Raw genomic sequence first — 26858 nt, 5'->3', positions numbered from 1 at the left:
AAAAATCTGAGTGCCGGGACTGCACAGTGTCACATTTTCATGAAATCCTCAAAAGTAGGGAAAAGCACATGTCTGTCACTGGATACGGCAAGTTTCTTGATAATGCCACACAAAAAAGCTTGGTGTGAGCCAGCAGATAGCAATGATTCTGTGCCGATATCTTTATGTCAATGTTTTTGGATTGTGGAAGGAATCATCTGAGTCTCCAGTAATCCTTTATATATATTTATATTACATGGTAATGGTTCCAGAGTGAATTATACTCGCCAATCAAGGTTCCTCTGTACTGTCATTTTATATTTTTACATTTTCACCAGTGGGTTAGTGATGGGAAAAAAATGTCTTTAGATGAAAGGATGACAAAGCTAATAAGACCAAAACTGATGCAAACTGACACTGGATGGGGAATAAAAAACATATTTCCCTACTATATACCTTTATACTCAATTTCAACAAAAACTTCAAGGTCTTTAAAAAATTGCCACTAGTGACTCTGACATATGCAGCAACTTTGGGGACAGTGACATGAATATAAAATGGACCTTTTTTTTTTACTTTGTTGTAACTTTTTGGCCGCTAGATGGGGCTATACACTCTCCCAGAAGTTACCAGGCAGTGCTCCATCCATTTTTAACCCTTTTTTTCCCTTTCGCTTTTATGAATGGAGATGGCTTGTGATTGGCTCAGGGAATACATATTCAGTTTACTAATCACCAACATGTAAATCCCGCCGTGAACAAGTGTCAGGAGCGTGCGCATCTGCCGCTATAACACTGGATGCATATATGCACCAAGATTGATTTACTGCAGATAAAAGTTTGAGATAAGTGGTTAAAGGACCAATATTGTGAAAAAAATGAAAATGTAAAATACATGATCACACATCCTTACGCAAGAAACCTGGAGCTCCCATCCCTAACTTTATTTGTTGAGTTCTAATTGTCTGTCACTAGGGGGAGTGTTGAGAAGAAGGGGAGTCCAGTGGCTCCCTCTGGTGGAATCTTCTGGCATCTGTTAGGAATATTCCTGGACAAATCTTGCATGAAATTCCACAATCTTCTGCAAGGTGGACTTCAGTTCTTGTGGCGGATGGATGAGTGATAACCTGAAACACAGAATGCAGAGTCCATCATACAGACGTTACACAAATACGAGAGATCCATCGAGTTCTGCCGCACACTGCTGCAAATCATCAGAAGGAAATGAAGACTTCCCTGGAGAGAAGTCCTACACATCGTCCTTCAGAAGTCCTAACTGTGAGCAGACGTGTGAGGAAAGCAGTCTTATGCCTGCGCATGAACAGTGATAGCGGGAAATAAATGGTATACTCTGCTCTGTAGCTTATAGAATCAGATAGTCACAGGAAGTGAAGAGTGATTTTTTTGCATCTACGGTCATTGAGAGATAAAAAGTCTGAGAACGAGATAACTGCATTTCCTCTGAGAAGCAGTGTGCAGTCCGGGAACTGCAGGAGGCGAAAGAGGGCGCTGTAGTCATGGAGACGGGGACGTCTGGAGAAGGTAAGAGCAGGTGGCAAGAAAGGAAGCTGTAGTCATGGAGACGGTTACGCATGGAGAATGTAACTGCAGCCGGCAAGGGTGGTGGCTGTAGTCATGGAGAGGGGACACCTGGAGAAGGTAACTGCAGGTGATGATAGAGGGCGCTGTAGTCATAGAGAGGGGACACCTGGAGGAGGTAACTGCAGGTGATGATATAGGCGCTGTAGTCATGGACACGGGGACATCTGGAGAAGGTAGATCACCAGTGGAGCCTGGAGAGGTGAGTTCTCTCTTCCGTTCGGTTTGTGGTACTCTGCACCTCAGCATCATGCACTGGAAGCAATCACCTACCTTACATGGTAAGTCCCCGCAGCTTGGCCAAAGCTGGTTCCATCCAGCAGGATGATGCCTGTGTCCTCCAGGAGGAGATGGCAGAAGAGGGCGTCTGGTGCCACGCCCTGATCCTGAAGAACATCACAGAGTGGGAAATTCATGTAGGAAGCATTGCATGGAGAGATGTAACAAACCACAAAGACCTTCTCCAGCCGCCAGGTCACAGTGTGGGTGTTGGGGTCACAGTGTGGGTGTTGGGGTCACGGTGTGGGTGTCGTGTGGGTGTCGGGGTCACAGTGTGGGTGTCGGGGTCACAGTGCTGGTGTCGGGGTCACAGTGCTGGTGTCGGGGTCACTGTGTGGGTGTCGGGGTCACGGTGCTGGTGTTGGGGTCACAGTGCTGGTGTCGGGGTCACAGTGTGGGTGTTGGGGTCACAGTGTGGGTGTTGGGGTCACAGTGTGGGTGTCGGGGTCACAGTGTGGGTGTCGGGGTCACAGTGCTGGTGTCGGGGTCACAGTGCTGGTGTCGGGGTCACGGTGTGGGTGTTGGGGTCACGGTGCTGGTGTCGGGGTCACAGTGCTGGTGTCGGGGTCACAGTGTGGGTGTTGGGGTCACAGTGTGGGTGTCGGGGTCACATTGTGGGTGTTGGTGTCACGGTGTGGGTGTCGGGGTCACGGTGTGGGTGTTGGGGTCACAGTGTGGGTGTTGGGGTCACGGTGTGGGTGTTGGGGTCACGGTGTGGGTGTTGGTGTCACGGTGTGGGTGTCGGGGTCACGGTGTGGGTGTTGGGGTCACGGTGTGGGTGTTGAGGTCACAGTGTGGGTGTAGTAGTAGCAGCAGTAAAGGTGTTGGGGTCACAGTGTGGGTGTTGGGGTCAAAGTGTGGGTGTTGGGGTCACAGCGTGGGTGTTGGGGTCACAGTGTGGGTGTTGGGGTCACAGTGTGGCTGTCGGGGTTACAGTGTGGGTGTTGGGGTCACAGTGTGGGTGTCGGGGTCACAGTGTGGCTATGGTAGTAGCAGCAGTAGCGGTACCTGTGCCAGTGTGATAGCTGTGTCCGGGATGTGGATGCGAGGATAGGCATACATGGCCCCCTGGATGGGGTTACAGTGGATCCCCGGGGCTCGGTTCAGGATCTCCTCGGCCAGCCGGGCGTTCTTGGCCAGATTATTGAGCAGAGTCCGCCTCTCCTGAGGAACAACAAGTGAGGTCAGTTATCTGGTGAGTGGTCATTGGTTTAGTTGTTACAAAGAATTACAGAGCTGGGAAAACAGTTTTTCACTCATGGAAAAAGTTGATGTTCCCCACCCCTCCTAACCTGAAACCAGGAAGATGTGTGGCCCAGGGCGTAACTAGACTTAATAGGGATTCCCTGCCACAATGCTAGCATGGGCCCCCCTAGGTCCCAGAACCCCATGTGGGTCACATGATCAGGATCTGGAGAATGATAGCAGAGAGTTTTCTGCTATAAAGCAGCACCTGGAAGCAGGAAAAAAATTACACACTCTCCTGAGTTTTTTGTTGTTGCTAACTGGCTGCACTTGTGGTTGGGGAGAGGGAGGTGGGAGGGCCTCCAAACCCTCTTGCCCGTCTGCAATGGCAGAGGTTGCAGGCTGATTGCTACACCCATGGCTGTGGCCGAGTGTTTATTCATTTCTTCTCCCGTAGGGGTCAGTAGAGTGGGAGGGGCACAGTCAGCGGGTGAGCGAGGAGTGTTAGGACAACAAACATTGAAAGTCTACAGCCATCATTAGGGGACAATACGGGTCAGCTTGGCCACACCCCCACATTTTATAAATAAGGCTCATGGCAAAACTAACATCTATCTTCCGTATATATTGCTGATTAATTATCAGGTGAATTATGTCATTGGCACAACACAAGCCCTGTAACCTGCTGATATCACTCACTGCCTGGAACGTCTCATACGAGGGATCTCCGGGCTGCAGCGGCTCCAGCAGAGACTCCATGGCCACAACCCCAACACCATTCGGCAGCTCATAGGATTTCAGGATATACAAGTATCCAAAGACCTCCGGATCCACGTTAACAAACTCAACGTATCCGGAGCGAAGGCCACACCTTGGGGGAGAACACCGAGGGTTACTCTCACATATAATACATGAGAACAGTGATCTACAAGACCAGCTATAATCACTAAGGTACAATATTGATTGTACAATCGTACCAATTCTATGTAATTTGAGGGACTACCTTAACCACTTATTGTGCTTGCGGCAGTAAAGCTACACCCTGCGGGACTGTCACAGGGGCGTAGATAGTTGTCTCTGGCTTCTGATGAGTGGCGTGTGCACCTGCGCTCGCACCCGTTACCGGCAGTTACAGGACAGATCGGTGAATGGGAACATATGCTACCAAAGTCAATCTAAGTGCCTTTCACTTTCATTATGGTACAGAATGCTGTGATTCAGCTTTCTGTACTTGACTAGTGGACAAAAATAATAGTGCACTACACTATTAATTTCATCCATAAAACAAAAACAAACAAACCATAAACATATAAATAAAACCCCATAAACCTCTTTCTTCCCCACAGTTACTATAATAAAACTTGTGAAAAAAAAAAAAGCCAAAGTAGAAAAATTTAAAAGCGAATATGTAAATTGTTATGTTAGGGGCCTAGGAGAGGGTATATTATTGTTTTTAGCAAATAAGAGATTGTAATAAAAAATAAATAAAAAAAACATGGAAAAAATACACCTTAATTTCCATATAAAATGTGGTTGACACACATCATACTGAGGACATAATTTAAATGTGGTAATAACCGGTAGAAATGGGCAAATACAAATGCGTGGGTTTTATCTACAGTCGCTTGGTTTATTTTAAAACGATAAGGACCGAAAACTGAGAAATAATTGATTTTTAATTTCTTTTTATTATTATTTCTGTTAAAATACATATGAAATAAAATTGGTGGGTTTAGTCGGTCTGAAAATCCCTCTCTATATTCGGGCGTCTCAGGATCTGTGGGTTTGAGGGAGAACAGGAGCCTGATGGCAGTGCTGCTCATCCGCATTCCGGATATCCAGGTAACCCGGATATCCGAACTTTCTTCAGCTATCCGACTGGATTCAGATTCCGGATACCTGGGCCCAAATACGGATATCTATCTGCGGATAGTTGGTTGGGCAATGCGGATATCCACGGATATCCAGCAGATATCCGACTATTGAGATACTGTATGACGTCCAGGACGTCCTGGAGCCAATCAGAGGGCTCCCAGCAGAAGCCCTAGCAGCCAATCACAGAGAGGAACCCTGGCCAGTCCCACCTAACCTCATTGAGCCAATCAGAGAGCTCCCAGCATAAACCCTGGCACTCAATCACAGAAAGGAACCCTCGCCCGGCCCCCCTGTATAATAAGGAGGGCTGCCATGATGAGACATATCGTGAATGCTCACTGAGAGACATGCTCCAGTGCTGCTGGCCTAGCAAGTGTTTACACAGTGATAAACCTAAAGCTGTTCAGTGATTAACCCCTTCTCTATCACTACACTATTGTTAAATCATCAATTAGCTTGATTTCATTGTGTGACAGTCAGAGTGTGTGCTCCAGTGCTACAGGAAGCTGCTATGTGTCTGTGTGTGTGTGCTGTGCACAGACCAGGCCAGCTGCTGCCTGCTGGCCAGCTATTAGCCTTAGCTAGCTACAGTATAGGTTAGGGATTAGGGAATAGGAGGATTACTGTGTAATTGTGTAGTTAGTACTGAAGTACTGCAGTCAGTGCTAGTAGTTGTCAGAGTAGTAGTACTACTGTGTTAGCTTACTACAGAACTGCTGTGCTGCTGAGCAGTGCCAGTGTGACAGTTAGTGTCCTCTCCTCTGCTGTCTGACTGTCACTCGGCATGTGGCACTTTGCACATGGCACATGGCACTTGGCACATGGCACTTGGCACTTTGCACGTGGCACTTGGCACGTGCAAAGTGCCATGTGCAAAGTGCCCCGTGCAAACAAGTGCAAAGTGCCACGTGCAAAGTGTCATGTGCAAACATGTGCAAAGTGCAAAGTGCCATGTGCAAAGTGCAAACTGCCACATGCAAACACATGCAAAGTGCCAAGTGGAAAGTGCCACCTGCAAACACGTGCAAAGTGCCACGTGCCAAGGGCAAAGTGCCATGTGCAAAGTGCCACGTGCAAACACGTGCAAAGTGCCACATGCAAAGTGCCATGTGCAAAGTGCCACGTGCAAAGTGGCACTTTTCACGTGTTTGCATGTGGCACTTTGCACGTGTTTGCATGTGGCACTTTGCACGTGGCACTTTGCACATTTTTGCACTTGGCACTTTGCACGTGGCACTTTGCACGTGTTTGCACGTGTTTGCACTTGGCACTTTGCATGTGGCAGTTTGCACTTTGCACATGTTTGCACATGGCACTTTGCACTTTGCACGTGGCACTTTGCACTTGGCACTTTGCACATGTTTGCACATGGCACTTTGCACATGGCACTTTGCATGTGCCACGTGAAAAGTGCCACGTGCAAAGTGCAAACTGCCACATGCAAACATGTGCAAAGTGCCAAGTGGAAAGTGCCACCTGCAAACACGTGCAAAGTGCCACGTGCCAAGGGCAAAGTGCCATGTGCAAAGTGCCACGTGCAAACACGTGCAAAGTGCCACATGCAAAGTGCCATGTGCAAAGTGCCACGTGCAAAGTGGCACTTTTCACGTGTTTGCATGTGGCACTTTGCACGTGTTTGCATGTGGCACTTTGCACGTGGCACTTTGCACATTTTTGCACTTGGCACTTTGCACTTTGCACGTGGCACTTTGCACGTGTTTGCACGTGTTTGCACTTGGCACTTTGCATGTGGCAGTTTGCACTTTGCACATGTTTGCACATGGCACTTTGCACTTTGCACGTGGCACTTTGCACTTGGCACTTTGCACATGTTTGCACATGGCACTTTGCACATGGCACTTTGCATGTGCCACGTGAAAAGTGCCATGTGCCAAGTGCCACATGCCAAGTGCTGCATGCCAAGTGCCACATGCCATGTGCCACTGCCAAGTGCCACTGCCAAGTGCCACATCCGGCATGCTCCTGGCAGACGTTACACCTGCTGCTGCTGCATTGCCCTGCTCCTGCTGCCTGTGCTGCTCCCACCGCCAGGGCGCCACAGGCCACTGCTGCTGCTGTGCTGATACCACCTATATTTAACCCAAAACACAATTGCTGCATAATTATTTGGAGGTGTCTGGGCTGAAAACTGCCATGTCCCAGTTGTGCGGTTGGGCTTTGGACACAATGGCCTCAATTCATAAAGCATTACCGCATGCGTTATCGCCTAATTGGTAAATTACCGCATGGTATGTTGTTGATAGTGGATTCATAAAATTTAACGCATGTTTACCGCATAAACATGTAGTGTGGTATTAGTGCGGTAATGGTGCGGTAATGTAAACGTTGTTTGTGTCGGTAAAGTGAATGACGTGTATTCATGGAAAAAAAGGGGGGAGTAAGGAAATGATAAATAACATGTTGTTATCTGCAGCAAAGACCTGGCGAGTTTGCTCTACTCAGCAGCATTTTAGGTGACAAATGGAGCCCTTTCAACTTAATGTTATGGAATATGTAAGGATACGGAGGAGGAAGGGTTAGAAATCGTACAGAGTTATATAATTTAAAAGAATAATTATATATATATATAATATATATTATACATACACACACACACATATATATATATATATATATATATATATATATATATATATATATAAAATATACCGTATTTTCCGTCGTATAAGACGCACTTTTTCTCCCCCAAAAATGGGGAGAAAAAGTCCCTGCGTCTTATACGGCGAAGGCAGGGAATCCCAGACTAACGAACGCCCGCCGTAATGAACCGCCGACCCGCCGGTACACATCGGGGATTCCCTGCCTTGATCCTGTGTATGCTGAGCTGTCCCCCAGGGATGCCTGCCGGTATGTTACTTCATGTATACTGCGCTGCCCCCTCCCCGCGTGTAGGCTGCGCTGCCCCGTATGCCCACATGTTTCCCTGCCCCCTCCCATAAGGATAAAGTATCGGCAGTAGCCCCGTCAATGTATTCGGCGCTGCCCCCTCCCCGCGTGAATGCTGCGCTGCCCCCCCCCTGTAAAAGGATAAAGTATCGGCAGAAGCGGCTCACCTCCTTCAAAGTTCCCGCAGTGACAGCTGACCTCGTGTGTCCTGCGTGGCTCCCCGTAGTGAAAGTTTCTGCTGATGACGCGAACAGCAGAAACTTTCACTACGGGGAGCCACGCAGGACACACGAGGTCAGCTGTCACTGCGGGAACTTTGAAGGAGGTGAGCCGCTTCTGCCGATACTTTATCCTTTTACAGGGGGGGCAGTGCAGCATTCACGCGGGGAGGGGGCAGCGCCGAATACATTGCTGGGGCTACTGCCGATACTTTATCCTTATGGGAGGGGGGCAGGGAAACATGTGGGCATACGGGGCAGCGCAGCATTTACGTGGGCGTGGGTTGGGCAGTGCAGTATACATGGAGGGGACAGCAGTATACATGGAGGGGACAGTAGCATACATGGAGGAAGCTGCACAGCATACATGGAGGGGGCAGCACAGCATACATGGGGGGGGCAGCACAGCATTACATGGAGGGGGCAGCACAGCATTACATGGAGGGGGCAGCACAGCATACATGGAGGGGGCAGCACCGCATACATGGAGGGGGCAGCACAGCATACATGGAGGGGGCAGCACAGCATACATGGAGGGGGCAGCACCGCATACATGGAGGGGGCAGCACAGCATACATGGAGGGGCAAGAGGAACATGTGGGGCAGCGCAGCATACACAGGGGAGTGATAGACACTGGGGGTGACACAATAGGATCAGATAGGGGACACAGTCATTGGGTGAGAACCTCTATAAGACGCTCCTGGAATGTGGACAGACCAGGTTAAGTTTATATTTTTTTCCCTGGTTTTTGCCCTCTAAACCTGGGTGCGTCTTATATTCCGGAGCGTCTTATACGGCGCGAAATACGGTAATAATTTATAAAAAATATAATAATTATACAAAATAAGTCACGTGTGTCTAAAACTGCCCACTTCTACCCAGCATGCACCTTGTCATTGGGAAGTCAGCGGCAAACTACCGCACTCAGCAAATTATACTAACAGCTTTCTGCACTTTTACCGACTGCTATCACACTCTGAATTTTTTTTATGAATTCACTGCAACCCTCATTTACCCTCATTATCTCTGAATTCCCGCACTCATTTTTATGATCTGAGGCCAATGTGGGCTGCATGACCGCTGTCTGGAACCTAGTCCTGAGGCTAATTGACAGACATTTTTTTTGGGGGGGGAGGATTTTAAGTCCCAACATCATCAATTAGTGTTCCCCTTTAAAAGATAATGATGATACATGCCTCATGTACCCTAGAAACGTTTTTAAAGCAATTTAAAGGCCACTTCCGGGTTTTCTATCCAGATATCCGAATTTGCCCCAATATCCCGGATACTGGGATCGGAAATCCGATTCGGATTCAGATTCTGAAAATTTTGAAATGGGATATGCGACTCGGATCGGATATCTGGGGATCCAGATCCGGATCCAATCCGGATTTTGAAAAGGGGTATCCGAGCAGCACTGCCTGATGGTGCAGCATTGTTAATAAGTTGAGTATTAGTATTGTGAGCAATAATACTCACAATGTTGGGTTGCTTCCCTAGCAACCAGTGTATGCGCATGCGGGGAAAAACCGTCTCCGCTCGGCATCCCGGATCCTCCTGGAGCTGGGCGGTCGCTCTCCTTTGCTGCTGTTCCTCTCTATCTGCTGGAATAGCTGATTTGAGGGGAGTATCACCTCACTTGGGGGTGAGTAACTAGACTGGATAGACTTTTCAAGGAGGCGCCCTTGAGGTGTGTTGTTGTCATACATGGGTAAAAAATGAGGCGACTTACCTCTCTTTTAGACTCATATTAGGTACAAAAGGCTCTTTATTTTATACAAACAAGTTTACGTTCAGACTCCACATGTACATGTAAACTTGTTTGTATAAAATAAAGACCCTTTTGTACCTAATATGAGTCTAAAAGAGAGGTAAGTCGCCTCATTTTTTACCCATGTATGACAACAACACACCTCAAGGGCGCCTCCTTGAAAAGTCTATCCAGTCTATATAAAATAAAATAATTCTTAGTGAAAAGTGCCACCCAAAGAAATAACCAATTTTGTGGCAAAAAAAGGGAAAATATCATTTTGGTGAGAGAAGTAGTAATAAAGTTATTGGCAAATGAGGGAGGAGCGCTGAAATGTGAAAATTGTTCTGGTCCATAAGGGGAAAAACTCTTTGTGGTGAAGAGGTTTAAAGGGACTCCGAGCAGTGCAGAAACTATGGAAAGATGCATATCATTTTAAAGCTCTCTTTCTCCTCTTTCCAATGATAGATAAACCGCCGCCCGACGCCTTTTAGTTTTCGCTATTTTCGTGATCGAAATTGCCGCGGCCGCGACTTCGATCGCGAAAATAGAGAAAACTAAAAGTCATAGGGTGACGATTTAGGTGTCGCCAGAAAGAGGAGAAAGAGAGCTTTAAAATGATATCCATCTTTCCATAGTTACTTGTATTACACAGGACGACACTTTCCCCAATGGTTAATTTGCATATATTCAGCAGTGGTGCCTGGGAGACATCTCGAGCTCACTCCAACCTGAATTATCGCAAATTCTTTCTGTTTTAGGAAAGCAAACTTTTGTTTTTCAGCAGCTCCATTCAGCAGAAAAAGTCGCCCTGTGTAATACAATGTAACTATGGAAAGATGGGTATCATTTTAAAGCTCTCTGTCTTCTCTTTCTGGCGACACCTAAATCGTTGCCCTACGCCTTTTAGTTTTCTTTATTTTCGCGATCGAAGTCGCGGCCGCGGCAATTTCGATCCCGAAAATAGCGAAAACTAAAAGACGTAGGGTGGCGGTTTATATAGCATTGGAAAGAGGAGAAAGAGAGCTTTAAAATGATATGCATCTTTCCATAGTTTCTGCACTGCTCGGAGTCCCTTTAACCCTCCTGGCGGTTTGCAAAAAAATCGCCAGGGGGCAGCAAATCTTTTTTTTTTAATTTTTTTTTTTTTTCATGTAGCGAGACAAAGTCTCGCTACATGATAGCCGCTCAGCGGCATCCCACCAGCCCCTCCGATCGCCGCCGGCGATCGGAGATCCGGAGATCCCGTTAAAAGAACGGGATCTCCCGGAGGGCTTCCCCGTCGCCATGGCGACGGGGCGGGATGACGTCACCGACGTCATCGACGTCGTGACGTCAAAGGGGATTCCGATCCACCCCATAGAGCTGCCTGGCACTGATTGGCCAGGCAGCGCACGGGGTCTGGGGGGGGGGGGCGGCTGCGGCGCGACGGATAGCGGCGGATCGGCGGCGATCGGGCACTGCACGCAGCTAGCAAAGTGCTAGCTGCGTGCAGCAAAAAAAAAATTATGCAAATCGGCCCAGCGGGGCCTGAGCGGTGCCTTCCGGCGGCTTACCCCGAGCTCAGCTCGGGCTTACCGCCAGGAAGGTTAAAGAGAACCCGAGCCATAAGGTGGCCACACACTTATAGATTTGTACCAGATTTTACCATCAGTTAGATTCCTGTCAGATGCCGGTCAGGTCAAATATGACAGGAATCCATCTGATGTGCGCCACACACTAGGAACAGATTTCCAGTCGTTTTCAGAATGAAATCTATTGGAAATTGATCTAAAGGCATTACTGTACCATCAGATCCAATGCAACGCTATGGACCATCGATCTGCTGCCAGCAACAGATTGACCTAGACCTTCCATCCTGACAAAATTGATCGAAATCGTCCGCATATCGATCGATTGGCCGTTCAATCGTGTATCGATTTGCGATTGATCGTTTTGATTGCTGAAATGGACCAGTGTATGGGCCCCTATAGATCAGGGTCAGAAACACATACTTACTTCCGCTGTTCCCAATCTCATCACTCTCTGCCTGCAGCAGTTCACTCGCCCTGCTGTCTCTATGACAGCAGAGCCCTGTGAGGCGGTCAGGAGCCAATTTCATTCCCTGTCTATCAATGTAAGCAACTCCCATCGGCTTATACTGATCACACAGGAGCCAATGAAAGCCCCTGACTGGCTCATAGAATGGGCCTGATGGTTCCCGAGGTGAGGCATGGACGGCGGTTGTGGCGGGTATGTGCGGTGATTCGTCAGTATCCAGCGGTATCTGGTCCTTACCTGGTTCTCATTCAACGATTTTTACACCTTAAACTTCCTGACATTTTTGACACTTTAGTTGTGTCGTTTGATACAGCTGTAACTTTTTAATTATCTATGCCATCTTAGTGATACATGTCTTGTTTTTTTCAGTACAATCTAGGCTTTCTTTGGGTTATATTTTTCTCCCAAATCTATTTTGTTTTATAGTCCATGTATGGGGAAAAATTAGGCATAAATGCAGAAAACAAACAATTTTTTTTAATTTTTCACCCCTCCTAATTTTCACATCTCACGTCCCACAGTTATAAAACATTTACAAATAAATTATTTGGCCCTTCCTGATTGAAATGATTCCCCACATGCCACATTTTACTTCTAGCTGAGCATGTGGCGGACGGTTATCCCCAATCTGCGCATCTGTGGCGATCGAATGCATTCGCTAGGGCGACAGGTCAGGGGGCATAGAGCTGTACAGATGCATCACTAGGCAATGGCAGAGCGTTACATCTGTAGAGCATTAAGGCCTGAAACCTTCGCCCTAGCGATTGCATCCGATCACTACTGGCGGCAGTCATTAAACATTTATAAACAGACATAGGTATTGCAGGGGTTAATAATGGGTTCATAGGCTAAGTTTGGGTTAAAAATTAATGGGGAGTTTAAAAAAATACTTTTTTTATTTATTGGGACTGTCACTTTAATTTTTTTTTTTTTTTTTTTTTTTTTTTTTTTACATTTACAACCTTCTTTTTCTAACTTTACTGAATGATTGTTGCTAGCTAACAGCAACAATCATTCACTTTACCATTCACGTGACTGTGCACGAGCGGGAGCGCACACACGTGCATGCGCGGGAGCGGCAGACAGCGGGCATTAATGCCGGACATAGATTCGACATCCTAGAACACACAGGGGGGCTAATTAGGATGTAGAATCTACGTCCTGAAACTTTGATCAGTTAAGGGTGCACAGACCCACTGGTACTTAAAAAAAAAAATTATTGTTTTTATTTCATTTTTTCTGGGTTTAAAAACCATTTTTCTTGGCATTTTTAAAATTGATTTTCTGGTACTTTAATTCAAATATCCAATCATATTCAGAGAAACTATGGGTATTTGACATGTGCACAGGTTATGCTGAACATCTCACTCCTTAATAAATTGGTCCTTTGAGATGGTAACAGTGTCACACAACCTCTGGTCCAGCATTCTGTGGCCACCAGAGTCCTGACTCAGCCTAGTCTGGTCCACCTGGGAGGTCTTCAGATAGGCATGAGCATCTGTCACTTGTCCAAGGTTCTAACTCCAACTCCATGCTGGTTTCCAAGGGCTGCTCTGCTCGGATAGGTTTCTGGATCTTTCTTACAAATGCCAGAGCTGAAAGTAAATGTTTTACTAGTGAAATGGCCACCTTATCTTTCTCTATTATTATTATCACAGTATGCTCAGTCCTGACAAAGCAAGAACATCTAATTGGGTCCGCAGGTAAATAAGATAACACCCAAACACATTCCTATATTAGTGGAGGTTTCTGTAGCTTCAAAATACAAACTAGGGCTGACTTTCTGCACTAAGCCCTCCCACCAATCATCACTGGCCCAATGAAAGGTCCTCTTCTCTTCTGATTACAACTGAACCCACTTCCTAAAGTGTACGAATATGGCACTCACTCTCCACTGATTCCCTTGGAGATGGAATTTACAGACACCAGCTGGACCCTCTCGGAGTATTCTGGACCCATTTCAAAGAGAACTTTCTTAAAAGAGTGGAAGATGGCTCCGGGAGCGAAGACATTGTCCTGATAGACCTGCGGGAGAGGAGAGAGAAGGGGTGAGCGAATGAAGGGTGAGAGAAGACATTGTCCTGATAGACCTGCAGGAGAGGAGAGAGGAGGGGTGAGAGAATGAAGGGTGAGGGAAGACATTGTCCTGATAGACCTGTGGGAGAGGAGAGAGAAGGGGAGAGAGAATGAAGGGTGAGAGAAAACATTGTCCTGATAAACCTGCAGGAGAGGAGAGAGGAGGGGTGAGAGAATGAAGGGTGAGAGAAGACATTGTCCTGATAGACCTGTGGGAGAGGAGAGAGAAGGGGTGAGAGAATGAAGGGTGAGAGAAGACATTGTCCTGATAGACCTGAGGGAGAGGGGAGAGGAGGGGTGAGAGAATGAAGGGTGAGAGAAGACATTGTCCTGATAGACCTGCAGGAGAGGAGAGAGAAGGAGAGAGAATGAAGGGTGAGAGAAGACATTGTCCTCATAGACCTGCGGGAGAGGAGAGAGGAGGGGAGAGAATGAAGGGTGAGAGAAGACATTGTCCTGATAGACCTGCAGGAGAGGAGAGAGGAGGGGTGAGAGAATGAAGGGTGAGAGAAGACATTGTCCTGATAGACCTGCGGGAGAGGAGAGAGAAGGGGAGAGAATGAAGGGTGAGAGAAGACATTGTCCTGATAGACCTGCGGGAGAGGGGAGAGGAGGGGTGAGAGAATGAAGGGTGAGAGAAGACATTGTCCTGATAGACCTGTGGGAGAGGAGAGAGAAGGGGTGAGAGAATGAAGGATGAGAGAAGACATTGTCCTGATAGACCTGCAGGAGAGGGGAGAGAAGGAGAGAGAATGAAGGGTGAGAGAAGACATTGTCCTGATAGACCTGCAGGAGAGGAGGGAGAAGGGGTGAGAGAATGAAGGGTGAGAGAAGACATTGTCCTGATAGACTTGCGGGAGAGGAGAGAGGAGGGGTGAGAGAATGAAGGATGAGAGAAGACATTGTCCTGATAGACCTGCAGGAGAGGGGAGAGAAGGGGTGAGAGAATGAAGGGTGAGAGAAGACATTGTCCTCATAGACCTGCAGGAGAGGAGAGAGAAGGGGTGAGAGAAGACATTGTCCTGATAGACCTGCAGGAAAGGAGAGAGAAGGGGTGAGAGAATGAAGGGTGAGAGAAGACATTGTCCTGATAGACCTGCAGGAGAGGAGAGAGAAGGGGAGAGAATGAAGGGTGAGAGAAGACATTGTCCTCATAGACCTGCAGGAAAGGAGAGAGAAGGGGTGAGAGAATGAAGGGTGAGAGAAGACATTGTCCTGATAGACCTGCAGGAGAGGAGAGAGAAGGGGAGAGAATGAAGGGTGAGAGAAGACATTGTCCTAATAGACCTGCGGGAGAGGAGAGAGAAGGGGTGAGAGAATGAAGGGTGAGAGAAGACATTGCCCTGATAGACCTGCAGGAGAGGGGAGAGAAGGGGTGAGAGAATGAAGGGTGAGAGAAGACATTGTCCTGATAGACCTGCGGGAGAGGAGAGAGAAGGGGTGAGAGAATGAAGGGTGAGAGAAGACATTGTCCTGATAGACCTGCAGGAGAGGAGAGAGAAGGGGTGAGAGAATGAAGGGTGAGAGAAGACATTGTCCTGATAGACCTGCGGGAGAGGAGAGAGAAGGGGTGAGAGAATGAAGGGTGAGAGAAGACATTGTCCTGATAGACCTGCGGGAGAGGAGAGAGGAGGGGTGAGAGAATGAAGGGTGAGAGAAGACATTGTCCTGATAGACCTGCAGGAGAGGAGAGAGAAGGGGAGAGAGAATGAAGGGTGAGAGAAGACATTGTCCTGATAGACCTGCGGGAGAGGAGAGAGAAGGGGTGAGAGAATGAAGGGTGAGAGAAGACATTGTCCTGATAGACCTGCGGGAGAGGAGAGAGAAGGAGAGAGAATGAAGGGTGAGAGAAGACATTGTCCTGATAGACCTGCAGGAGAGGAGAGAGGAGGGGTGAGAGAATGAAGGGTGAGAGAAGACATTGTCCTGATAGACCTGCAGGAGAGGAGAGAGGAGGGGTGAGAGAATGAAGGGTGAGAGAAGACATTGTCCTGATAGACCTGCAGGAGAGGAGAGAGAAGGAGAGAGAATGAAGGGTGAGAGAAGACATTGTCCTGATAGACCTGTGGGAGAGGAGAGAGGAGGGGAGAGAATGAAGGGTGAGAGAAGACATTGTCCTGATAGACCTGCGGGAGAGGAGAGAGAAGGGGTGAGAGAATGAAGGGTGAGAGAAGACATTGTCCTGATAGACCTGCAGGAGAGGAGAGAGAAGGGGTGAGAGAATGAAGGGTGAGAGAAGACATTGTCCTGATAGACCTGTGGGAGAGGAGAGAGAAGGAGAGAGAATGAAGGGTGAGAGAAGACATTGTCCTCATAGACCTGCGGGAGAGGAGAGAGAAGGGGTGAGAGAATGAAGGGTGAGAGAAGACATTGTCCTGATAGACCTGCAGGAGAGGAGAGAGAAGGAGAGAGAATGAAGGGTGAGAGAAGACATTGTCCTGATAGACCTGCGGGAGAGGGGAGAGGAGGGGTGAGAGAATGAAGGGTGAGAGAAGACATTGTCCTGATAGACCTGCGGGAGAGGAGAGAGAAGTGGTGAGAGAATGAAGGGTGAGAGAAGACATTGTCCTGATAGACCTGTGGGAGAGGGGAGAGGAGGGGTGAGAGAATGAAGGGTGAGAGAAGACATTGTCCTGATAGACCTGCGGGAGAGGAGAGAGAAGTGGTGAGAGAATGAAGGGTGAGAGAAGACATTGTCCTGATAGACCTGCAGGAGAGGAGAGAGAAGGGGAGAGAGAATGAAGCATGAGAGAAGACATTGTCCTGATAGACCTGCGGGAGAGGAGAGAGGAGGGGTGAGAGAATGAAGGGTGAGAGAAGACATTGTCCTGATAGACCTGCGGGAGAGGAGAGAGGAGGGGTGAGAGAATGAAGGGTTAGAGAAGACATTGTCCTGATAGACCTGCGGGAGAGGAGAGAGAAGTGGTGAGAGAATGAAGGGTGAGAGAAGACATTGTCCTGATAGACCTGCGGGAGAGGAGAGAGAAGTGGTGAGAGAATGAAGGGTGAGAGAAGACATTGTCCTGATAGACCTGCAGGAGAGGAGAGAGGAGGGGTGAGAGAATGAAGGGTGAGAGAAGACATTGTCCTGATAGACCTGTGGGAGAGGAGAGAGGAGGGGAGAGAATGAAGGGTGAGAGAAGACATTGTCCTGATAGACCTGCGGGAGAGGAGAGAGGAGGGGTGAGAGAATGAAGGGTTAGAGAAGACATTGTCCTGATAGACCTGCGGGAGAGGAGAGAGGAGGGGTGAGAGAATGAAGGGTGAGAGAAGACATTGTCCTGATAGACCTGTGGGAGAGGAGAGAGAAGGGGAGAGAGAATGAAGGGTGAGAGAAGACATTGTCCTGATAGACCTGTGGGAGAGGAGAGAGGAGGGGTGAGAGAATGAAGGGTGAGAGAAGACATTGTCCTGATAGACCTGCGGGAGAGGAGAGAGAAGTGGTGAGAGAATGAAGGGTGAGAGAAGACATTGTCCTGATAGACCTGCAGGAGAGGAGAGAGGAGGGGTGAGAGAATGAAGGGTGAGAGAAGACATTGTCCTGATAGACCTGTGGGAGAGGAGAGAGGAGGGGAGAGAATGAAGGGTGAGAGAAGACATTGTCCTGATAGACCTGCGGGAGAGGAGAGAGAAGGGGTGAGAGAATGAAGGGTGAGAGAAGACATTGTCCTGATAGACCTGCGGGGGAGGAGAGAGGAGGGGTGAGAGAATGAAGGGTGAGAGAAGACATTGTCCTGATAGACCTGCAGGAGAGGGGAGAGGAGGGGTGAGAGAATGAAGGGTGAGAGAAGACATTGTCCTGATAGACCTGCAGGAGAGGAGAGAGAAGGGGTGAGAGAATGAAGGGTGAGAGAAAACATTGTCCTGATAGACCTGCAGGAGAGGAGAGAGGAGGGGTGTGAGAATGAAGGGTGAGGGAAGACATTGTCCTGATAGACCTGCAGGAGAGGAGAGAGAAGGGGAGAGAGAATGAAGGGTGAGAGAAAACATTGTCCTGATAGACCTGCAGGAGAGGAGAGAGGAGGGGTGAGAGAATGAAGGGTGAGAGAAGACATTGTCCTGATAGACCTGTGGGAGAGGAGAGAGAAGGGGTGAGAGAATGAAGGATGAGAGAAGACATTGTCCTGATAGACCTGCGGGAGAGGGGAGAGGAGGGGTGAGAGAATGAAGGGTGAGAGAAGACATTGTCCTGATAGACCTGCGGGAGAGGAGAGAGGAGGGGTGAGAGAATGAAGGGTGAGAGAAGACATTGTCCTGATAGACCTGCAGGAGAGGAGAGAGAAGGGGTGAGAGAATGAAGGGTGAGAGAAGACATTGTCCTGATAGACCTGCGGGAGAGGAGAGAGGAGGGGTGAGAGAATGAAGGGTGAGAGAAGACATTGTCCTGATAGACCTGCAGGAGAGGGGAGAGGAGGGGTGAGAGAATGAAGGGTGAGAGAAGACATTGTCCTGATAGACCTGTGGGAGAGGAGAGAGAAGGGGAGAGAGAATGAAGGGTGAGAGAAAACATTGTCCTGATAGACCTGCAGGAGAGGAGAGAGGAGGGGTGAGAGAATGAAGGGTGAGAGAAGACATTGTCCTGATAGACCTGCGGGAGAGGAGAGAGGAGGGGTGAGAGAATGAAGGGTGAGAGAAGACATTGTCCTGATAGACCTGCAGGAGAGGAGAGAGGAGGGGAGAGAATGAAGGGTGAGAGAAGACATTGTCCTGATAGACCTGCGGGAGAGGAGAGAGAAGGCGTGAGAGAATGAAGAGTGAGAGAAGACATTGTCCTGATAGACCTGCGGGAGAGGGGAGAGGAGGGGTGAGAGAATGAAGGGTGAGAGAAAACATTGTCCTGATAGACCTGCGGGAGAGGAGAGAGAAGGGGTGAGAGAATGAAGCATGAGAGAAGACATTGTCCTGATAGACCTGCAGGAGAGGAGAGAGAAGGGGTGAGAGAATGAAGGGTGAGAGAAGACATTGTCCTGATAGACCTGCGGGAGAGGAGAGAGAAGGGGTGAGAGATTGAAGGGTGAGAGAATGAAGGGTGAGAGAAGACATTGTCCTCACAGACCTGCGGGAGAGGAGAGAGAAGGGGAGAGAGAATGAAGGGTGAGGGAAGACATTGTCCTGATAGACCTGCGGGAGAGGAGAGAGGAGGGGTGAGAGAATGAAGGGTGAGAGAAGACATTGTCCTGATAGACCTGCAGGAGAGGAGAGAGGAGGGGTGAGAGAATGAAGGGTGAGAGAAGACATTGTCCTGATAGACCTGCAGGAGAGGAGAGAGAAGGGGTGAGAGAATGAAGGGTGGGAGAAGACATTGTCCTGATAGACCTGCAGGAGAGGAGAGAGAAGGGGAGAGAGAATGAAGCATGAGAGAAGACATTGTCCTGATAGACCTGCGGGAGAGGAGGGAGGAGGGGTGAGAGAATGAAGGGTGAGAGAAGACATTGTCCTGATAGACCTGCGGGAGAGGAGAGAGGAGGGGTGAGAGAATGAAGGGTTAGAGAAGACATTGTCCTGATAGACCTGCGGGAGAGGAGAGAGAAGGGGAGAGAGAATGAAGGGTGAGAGAAGACATTGTCCTGATAGACCTGCAGGAGAGGGGAGAGGAGGGGTGAGAGAATGAAGGATGAGAGAAGACATTGTCCTGATAGACCTGAGGGAGAGGGGAGAGGAGGGGTGAGAGAATGAAGGGTGAGAGAAGACATTGTCCTGATAGACCTGCAGGAAAGGAGAGAGAAGGGGTGAGAGAATGAAGGGTGAGAGAAGACATTGTCCTGATAGACCTGCAGGAGAGGAGAGAGGAGGGGTGAGAGAATGAAGGATGAGAGAAGACATTGTCCTGATAGACCTGCGGGAGAGGAGAGAGAAGGGGTGAGAGAATGAAGGGTGAGAGAAGACATTGTCCTGATAGACCTGCAGGAGAGGAGAGAGAAGAGGTGAGAGAATGAAGGGTGAGAGAAGACATTGTCCTGATAGACCTGCAGGAGAGGAGAGAGAAGGGGTGAGAGAATGAAGGGTGAGAGAAGACATTGTCCTGATAGACCTGCAGGAGAGGAGAGAGAAGAGGTGAGAGAATGAAGGGTGAGAGAAGACATTGTCCTGATAGACCTGCAGGAGAGGAGAGAGAAGGGGAGAGAGAATGAAGCATGAGAGAAGACATTGTCCTGATAGACCTGCAGGAGAGGAGAGAGGAGGGGTGAGAGAATGAAGGGTGAGAGAAGACATTGTCCTGATAGACCTGCGGGAGAGGAGAGAGGAGGGGTGAGAGAATGAAGGGTGAGAGAAGACATTGTCCTGATAGACCTGCGGGAGAGGAGAGAGGAGGGGTGAGAGAATGAAGGGTTAGAGAAGACATTGTCCTGATAGACCTGCGGGAGAGGAGAGAGAAGGGGAGAGAGAATGAAGGGTGAGAGAAGACATTGTCCTGATAGACCTGCAGGAGAGGAGAGAGAAGGGGTGAGAGAATGAAGGGTGAGAGAAGACATTGTCCTGATAGACCTGCAGGAGAGGAGAGAGAAGGGGTGAGAGAATGAAGGGTGAGAGAAGACATTGCCCTGATAGACCTGCAGGAGAGGAGAGAGGAGGGGTGAGAGAATGAAGGGTGAGAGAAGACATTGCCCTGATAGACCTGCAGGAGAGGAGAGAGAAGAGGTGAGAGAATGAAGGGTGAGAGAAGACATTGTCCTGATAGACCTGCGGGAGAGGAGAGAGGAGGGGTGAGAGAATGAAGGGTGAGAGAAGACATTGTCCTGATAGACCTGCGGGAGAGGAGAGAGGAGGGGTGAGAGAATGAAGGGTGAGAGAAGACATTGTCCTCATAGACCTGCGGGAGAGGAGAGAGGAGGGGTGAGAGAATGAAGGGTGAGAGAAGACATTGCCCTGATAGACCTGCAGGAGAGGAGAGAGGAGGGGTGAGAGAATGAAGGGTGAGAGAAGACATTGTCCTGATAGACCTGCGGGAGAGGGGAGAGAAGGGGTGAGAGAATGAAGGGTGAGAGAAGACATTGTCCTCACAGACCTGCGGGAGAGGAGAGAGAAGGGGAGAGAGAATGAAGGGTGAGAGAAGACATTGTCCTGATAGACCTGCAGGAGAGGAGAGAGAAGGGGTGAGAGAATGAAGGGTGAGAGAAGACATTGTCCTGATAGACCTGCAGGAGAGGAGAGAGAAGGGGTGAGAGAATGAAGCATGAGAGAAGACATTGTCCGGATAGACCTGCAGGAGAGGAGAGAGAAGGGGAGAGAGAATGAAGGGTGAGAGAAGACATTGCCCTGATAGACCTGCAGGAGAGGAGAGAGAATGGGTGAGAGAATGAAGGGTGAGAGGAAGACACTGTCCTGATAGACCTGCGGGAGAGGAGAGAGAAGGGGTGAGAGAATGAAGGGTGAGAGAAGACATTGTCCTGATAGACCTGCGGGAGAGGAGAGAGAAGGGGTGAGAGAATGAAGGGTGAGAGAAGACATTGTCCTGATAGACCTGCGGGAGAGGCGAGAGAAGGGGAGAGAGAATGAAGGGTGAGAGAAGACATTGTCCTGATAGACCTGCGGGAGAGGATAGAGAAGGGGTGAGAGAATGAAGGGTGAGAGAAGACATTGTCCTGATAGACCTGCGGGAGAGGAGAGAGGAGGGGTGAGAGAATGAAGGGTGAGAGAAGACATTGTCCTGATAGACCTGCAGGAGAGGAGAGAGGAGGGGAGAGAATGAAGGATGAGAGAAGACATTGTCCTGATAGACCTGCGAGAGAGGAGAGAGAAGGCGTGAGAGAATGAAGAGTGAGAGAAGACATTGTCCTGATAGACCTGCGGAAAAGGAGAGAGAAGGGGTGAGAGAATGAAGCATGAGAGAAGACATTGTCCTGATAGACCTGCAGGAGAGGAGAGAGAAGGGGTGAGAGAATGAAGGGTGAGAGAAGACATTTTCCTGATAGACCTGCGGGAGAGGAGAGAGAAGGGGTGAGAGATTGAAGGGTGAGAGAATGAAGGGTGAGAGAAGACATTGTCCTCACAGACCTGCGGGAGAGGAGAGAGAAGGCGTGAGAGAATGAAGGGTGAGAGAAGACATTGTCCTGATAGACCTGCAGGAGAGGAGAGAGAAGGGGAGAGAGAATGAAGGGTGAGGGAAGACATTGTCCTGATAGACCTGCGGGAGAGGAGAGAGAAGGGGTGAGAGAATGAAGGGTGAGAGAAGACATTGTCCAGATAGACCTGCGGGAGAGGAGAGAGAAGGGGAGAGAATGAAGGGTGAGAGAAGACATTGTCCTGATAGACCTGCGGGAGAGGAGAGAGAAGGGGTGAGAGAATGAAGGGTGAGAGAAGACATTGTCCTGATAGACCTGCAGGAGAGGAGGGAGAAGGGGAGAGAGAATGAAGGGTGAGAGAAGACATTGTCCTGATAGACCTGCAGGAGAGGAGAGAGAAGGGGTGAGAGAATGAAGGGTGAGAGAAGACATTGTCCTGATAGACCTGCGGGAGAGGGGAGAGAAGGGGTGAGAGAATGAAGGGTGAGGGAAGACATTGTCCTGATAGACCTGCAGGAGAGGAGAGAGAAGGGGTGAGAGAATGAAGGGTGAGGGAAGACATTGTCCTGATAGACCTGCGGGAGAGGAGAGAGAAGGGGTGAGAGAATGAAGGGTGAGAGAAGACATTGTCCAGATAGACCTGCGGGAGAGGAGAGAGAAGGGGAGAGAATGAAGGGTGAGAGAAGACATTGTCCTGATAGACCTGCAGGAGAGGAGGGAGAAGGGGAGAGAGAATGAAGGGTGAGAGAAGACATTGTCCTGATAGACCTGCAGGAGAGGAGAGAGAAGGGGTGAGAGAATGAAGGGTGAGAGAAGACATTGTCCTGATAGACCTGCGGGAGAGGGGAGAGGAGGGGTGAGAGAATGAAGGGTGAGAGAAGACATTGTCCTCATAGACCTGCAGGAAAGGAGAGAGAAGGCGTGAGAGAATGAAGGGTGAGAGAAGACATTGTCCTCATAGACCTGTGGGAGAGGAGAGAGAAGGGGTGAGAGAATGAAGGGTGAGAGAAGACATTGTCCTGATAGACCTGCGGGAGAGGTGAGAGGAGGGGAGAGAGAATGAAGGGTGAGGGAAGACATTGTCCTGATAGACTTGCGGGAGAGGGGAGAGGAGGGGTGAGAGAATGAAGGGTGAGAGAAGACATTGTCCTCATAGACCTGCAGGAAAGGAGAGAGAAGGCGTGAGAGAATGAAGGGTGAGAGAAGACATTGTCCTCATAGACCTGTGGGAGAGGAGAGAGAAGGGGTGAGAGAATGAAGGGTGAGAGAAGACATTGTCCTGATAGACCTGCGGGAGAGGAGGGAGAAGGGGAGAGAGAATGAAGGGTGAGAGAAGACATTGTCCTGATAGACCTGCGGGAGAGGAGAGAGGAGGGGTGAGAGAATGAAGGGTGAGAGAAGACATTCTCCTGATAGACCTGCGGGAGAGGGGAGAGGAGGGGTGAGAGAATGAAGGGTGAGAGAAGACATTGTCCTCATAGACCTGCAGGAAAGGAGAGAGAAGGCGTGAGAGAATGAAGGGTGAGAGAAGACATTGTCCTCATAGACCTGTGGGAGAGGAGAGAGAAGGGGTGAGAGAATGAAGGGTGAGAGAAGACATTCTCCTGATAGACCTGCGGGAGAGGTGAGAGGAGGGGTGAGAGAATGAAGGGTGAGAGAAGACATTGTCCTGATAGACCTGCAGGAGAGGAGGGAGAAGGGGAGAGAGAATGAAGGGTGAGAGAAGACATTGTCCTGATAGACCTGCGGGAGAGGAGAGAGGAGGGGTGAGAGAATGAAGGGTGAGAGAAGACATTCTCCTGATAGACCTGCGGGAGAGGGGAGAGGAGGGGTGAGAGAATGAAGGGTGAGAGAAGACATTGTCCTCATAGACCTGCAGGAAAGGAGAGAGAAGGCGTGAGAGAATGAAGGGTGAGAGAAGACATTGTCCTCATAGACCTGTGGGAGAGGAGAGAGAAGGGGTGAGAGAATGAAGGGTGAGAGAAGACATTGTCCTGATAGACCTGCGGGAGAGGTGAGAGGAGGGGAGAGAGAATGAAGGGTGAGGGAAGACATTGTCCTGATAGACTTGCGGGAGAGGGGAGAGGAGGGGTGAGAGAATGAAGGGTGAGAGAAGACATTGTCCTCATAGACCTGCAGGAAAGGAGAGAGAAGGCGTGAGAGAATGAAGGGTGAGAGAAGACATTGTCCTCATAGACCTGTGGGAGAGGAGAGAGAAGGGGTGAGAGAATGAAGGGTGAGAGAAGACATTGTCCTGATAGACCTGCGGGAGAGGTGAGAGGAGGGGTGAGAGAATGAAGGGTGAGAGAAGACATTGTCCTGATAGACCTGTGGGAGAGGAGAGAGAAGGGGTGAGAGAATGAAGGGTGAGAGAAGACATTGTCCTGATAGACCTGCGGGAGAGGTGAGAGGAGGGGTGAGAGAATGAAGGGTGAGAGAAGACATTGTCCTGATAGACCTGCGGGAGAGGAGAGAGAAGGGGTGAGAGAATGAAGGGTGAGAGAAGACATTGTCCTGATAGACCTGCAGGAGAGGAGAGAGAAGGGGAGAGAGAATGAAGGGTGAGAGAAGACATTGTCCTGATAGACCTGCGGGAGAGCAAAGAGAAGGGGTGAGAGAATGAAGGGTGAGAGAAGACATTGTCCTGATAGACCTGCGGGAGAGGAGAGAGAAGGGGTGAGAGAATGAAGGGTGAGAGAAGACATTGTCCTGATAGACCTGCAGGAGAGGAGAGAGGAGGGGTGAGAGAATGAAGGGTGAGAGAAGACATTGTCCTGATAGACCTGCAGGAGAGGAGAGAGAAGGGGAGAGAGAATGAAGGGTGAGAGAAGACATTGTCCTGATAGACCTGCAGGAGAGGAGAGAGAAGGGGAGAGAGAATGAAGGGTGAGAGAGAAGACATTGTCCTGATAGACCTGCAGGAGAGGAGAGAGGAGGGGTGAGAGAATGAAGGGTGAGAGAAGACATTGTCCTGATAGACCTGCAGGAGAGGAGAGAGGAGGGGTGAGAGAATGAAGGGTGAGAGAAGACATTGTCCTGATAGACCTGCGGGAGAGGAGAGAGAAGGGGTGAGAGAATGAAGGGTGAGAGAAGACATTGTCCTGATAGACCTGCGGGAGAGGGGAGAGGAGGGGTGAGAGAATGAAGGGTGAGAGAAGACATTGTCCTGATAGACCTGCGGGAGAGGAGAGAGGAGGGGTGAGAGAATGAAGGGTGAGAGAAGACATTGTCCTGATAGACCTGCGGGAGAGGAGAGAGAAGGGGTGAGAGAATGAAGGGTGAGAGAAGACATTGTCCTGATAGACCTGCGGGAGAGGAGAGAGAAGGGGTGAGAGAATGAAGGGTGAGAGAAGACATTGTCCTGATAGACCTGCAGGAGAGGAGAGAGAAGGGGAGAGAGAATGAAGGGTGAGAGAAGACATTGTCCTGATAGACCTGCAGGAGAGGAGAGAGGAGGGGTGAGAGAATGAAGGGTGAGAGAAGACATTGTCCTGATAGACCTGCAGGAGAGGAGAGAGGAGGGGTGAGAGAATGAAGGGTGAGAGAAGACATTGTCCTGATAGACCTGCAGGAGAGGAGAGAGAAGGGGTGAGAGAATGAAGGGTGAGAGAAGACATTGTCCTGATAGACCTGCGGGGGAGGAGAGAGGAGGGGTGAGAGAATGAAGGGTGAGAGAAGACATTGTCCTGATAGACCTGCAGGAGAGGAGAGAGAAGGGGTGAGAGAATGAAGGGTGAGAGAAGACATTGTCCTGATAGACCTGCAGGAGAGGAGAGAGAAGGGGTGAGAGAATGAAGGGTGAGAGAAGACATTGTCCTGATAGACCTGCAGGAGAGGAGAGAGAAGGGGTGAGAGAATGAAGGGTGAGAGAAGACATTGTCCTGATAGACCTGCAGGAGAGGAGAGAGGAGGGGTGAGAGAATGAAGGGTGAGAGAAGACATTGTCCTGATAGACCTGCAGGAGAGGAGAGAGAAGGGGTGAGAGAATGAAGGGTGAGAGAAGACATTGTCCTGATAGACCTGCAGGAGAGGAGAGAGGAGGGGTGAGAGAATGAAGGGTGAGAGAAGACATTGTCCTGATAGACCTGCAGGAGAGGAGAGAGGAGGGGTGAGAGAATGAAGGGTGAGAGAAGACATTGTCCTGATAGACCTGCAGGAGAGGAGAGAGAAGGGGTGAGAGAATGAAGGGTGAGAGAAGACATTGTCCTGATAGACCTGCAGGAGAGGAGAGAGGAGGGGTGAGAGAATGAAGGGTGAGAGAAGACATTGTCCTGATAGACCTGCAGGAGAGGAGAGAGAAGGGGAGAGAGAATGAAGGGTGAGAGAAGACATTGTCCTCATAGACCTGCAGGAGAGGAGAGAGGAGGGGTGAGAGAATGAAGGGTGAGAGAAGACATTGTCCTGATAGACCTGCAGGAGAGGAGAGAGAAGGGGTGAGAGAATGAAGGGTGAGAGAAGACATTGTCCTGATAGACCTGCGGGAGAGGGGAGAGGAGGGGTGAGAGAATGAAGGGTGAGAGAAGACATTGTCCTGATAGACCTGCAGGAGAGGAGAGAGGAGGGGTGAGAGAATGAAGGGTGAGAGAAGACATTGTCCTGATAGACCTGCAGGAGAGGAGAGAGGAGGGGTGAGAGAATGAAGGGTGAGAGAAGACATTGTCCTGATAGACCTGCAGGAGAGGAGAGAGGAGGGGAGAGAGAATGAAGGGTGAGAGAAGACATTGTCCTGATAGACCTGCGGGAGAGGGGAGAGGAGGGGTGAGAGAATGAAGGGTGAGAGAAGACATTGTCCTGATAGACCTGCAGGAGAGGAGAGAGGAGGGGTGAGAGAATGAAGGGTGAGAGAAGACATTGTCCTGATAGACCTGCAGGAGAGGAGAGAGGAGGGGTGAGAGAATGAAGGGTGAGAGAAGACATTGTCCTGATAGACCTGCAGGAGAGGAGAGA

At 49.4% G+C, this 26858-nt stretch overlaps 1 protein-coding gene across 1 annotated transcript in view; it reads right to left on the bottom strand.

The window, feature by feature from the left end:
• Positions 1 to 1005: 1005 nt before the first annotated feature.
• Positions 1006 to 26858, bottom strand: part of LOC137519279 (alanine aminotransferase 2-like) — a 76001-nt gene continuing 50148 nt past the window's right edge. Inside the window, exons 8-12 of the mRNA XM_068238197.1 lie at positions 13721 to 13857; positions 3741 to 3912; positions 2865 to 3020; positions 1851 to 1963; positions 1006 to 1105 (exon numbers count right to left, since the gene is read on the bottom strand). Of these exons, the coding sequence (XP_068094298.1) occupies positions 1015 to 1105; positions 1851 to 1963; positions 2865 to 3020; positions 3741 to 3912; positions 13721 to 13857 (669 nt within the window). The 3' untranslated portion in view covers positions 1006 to 1014. The remainder of the gene's footprint in view (positions 1106 to 1850; positions 1964 to 2864; positions 3021 to 3740; positions 3913 to 13720; positions 13858 to 26858) is intronic.

Source organism: Hyperolius riggenbachi, chromosome 5 (assembly GCF_040937935.1).
Source record: "Hyperolius riggenbachi isolate aHypRig1 chromosome 5, aHypRig1.pri, whole genome shotgun sequence".
Taxonomy (NCBI): Eukaryota; Metazoa; Chordata; class Amphibia; order Anura; family Hyperoliidae; genus Hyperolius; species Hyperolius riggenbachi.
This window is presented reverse-complemented; position numbering and strand designations above follow the sequence as displayed.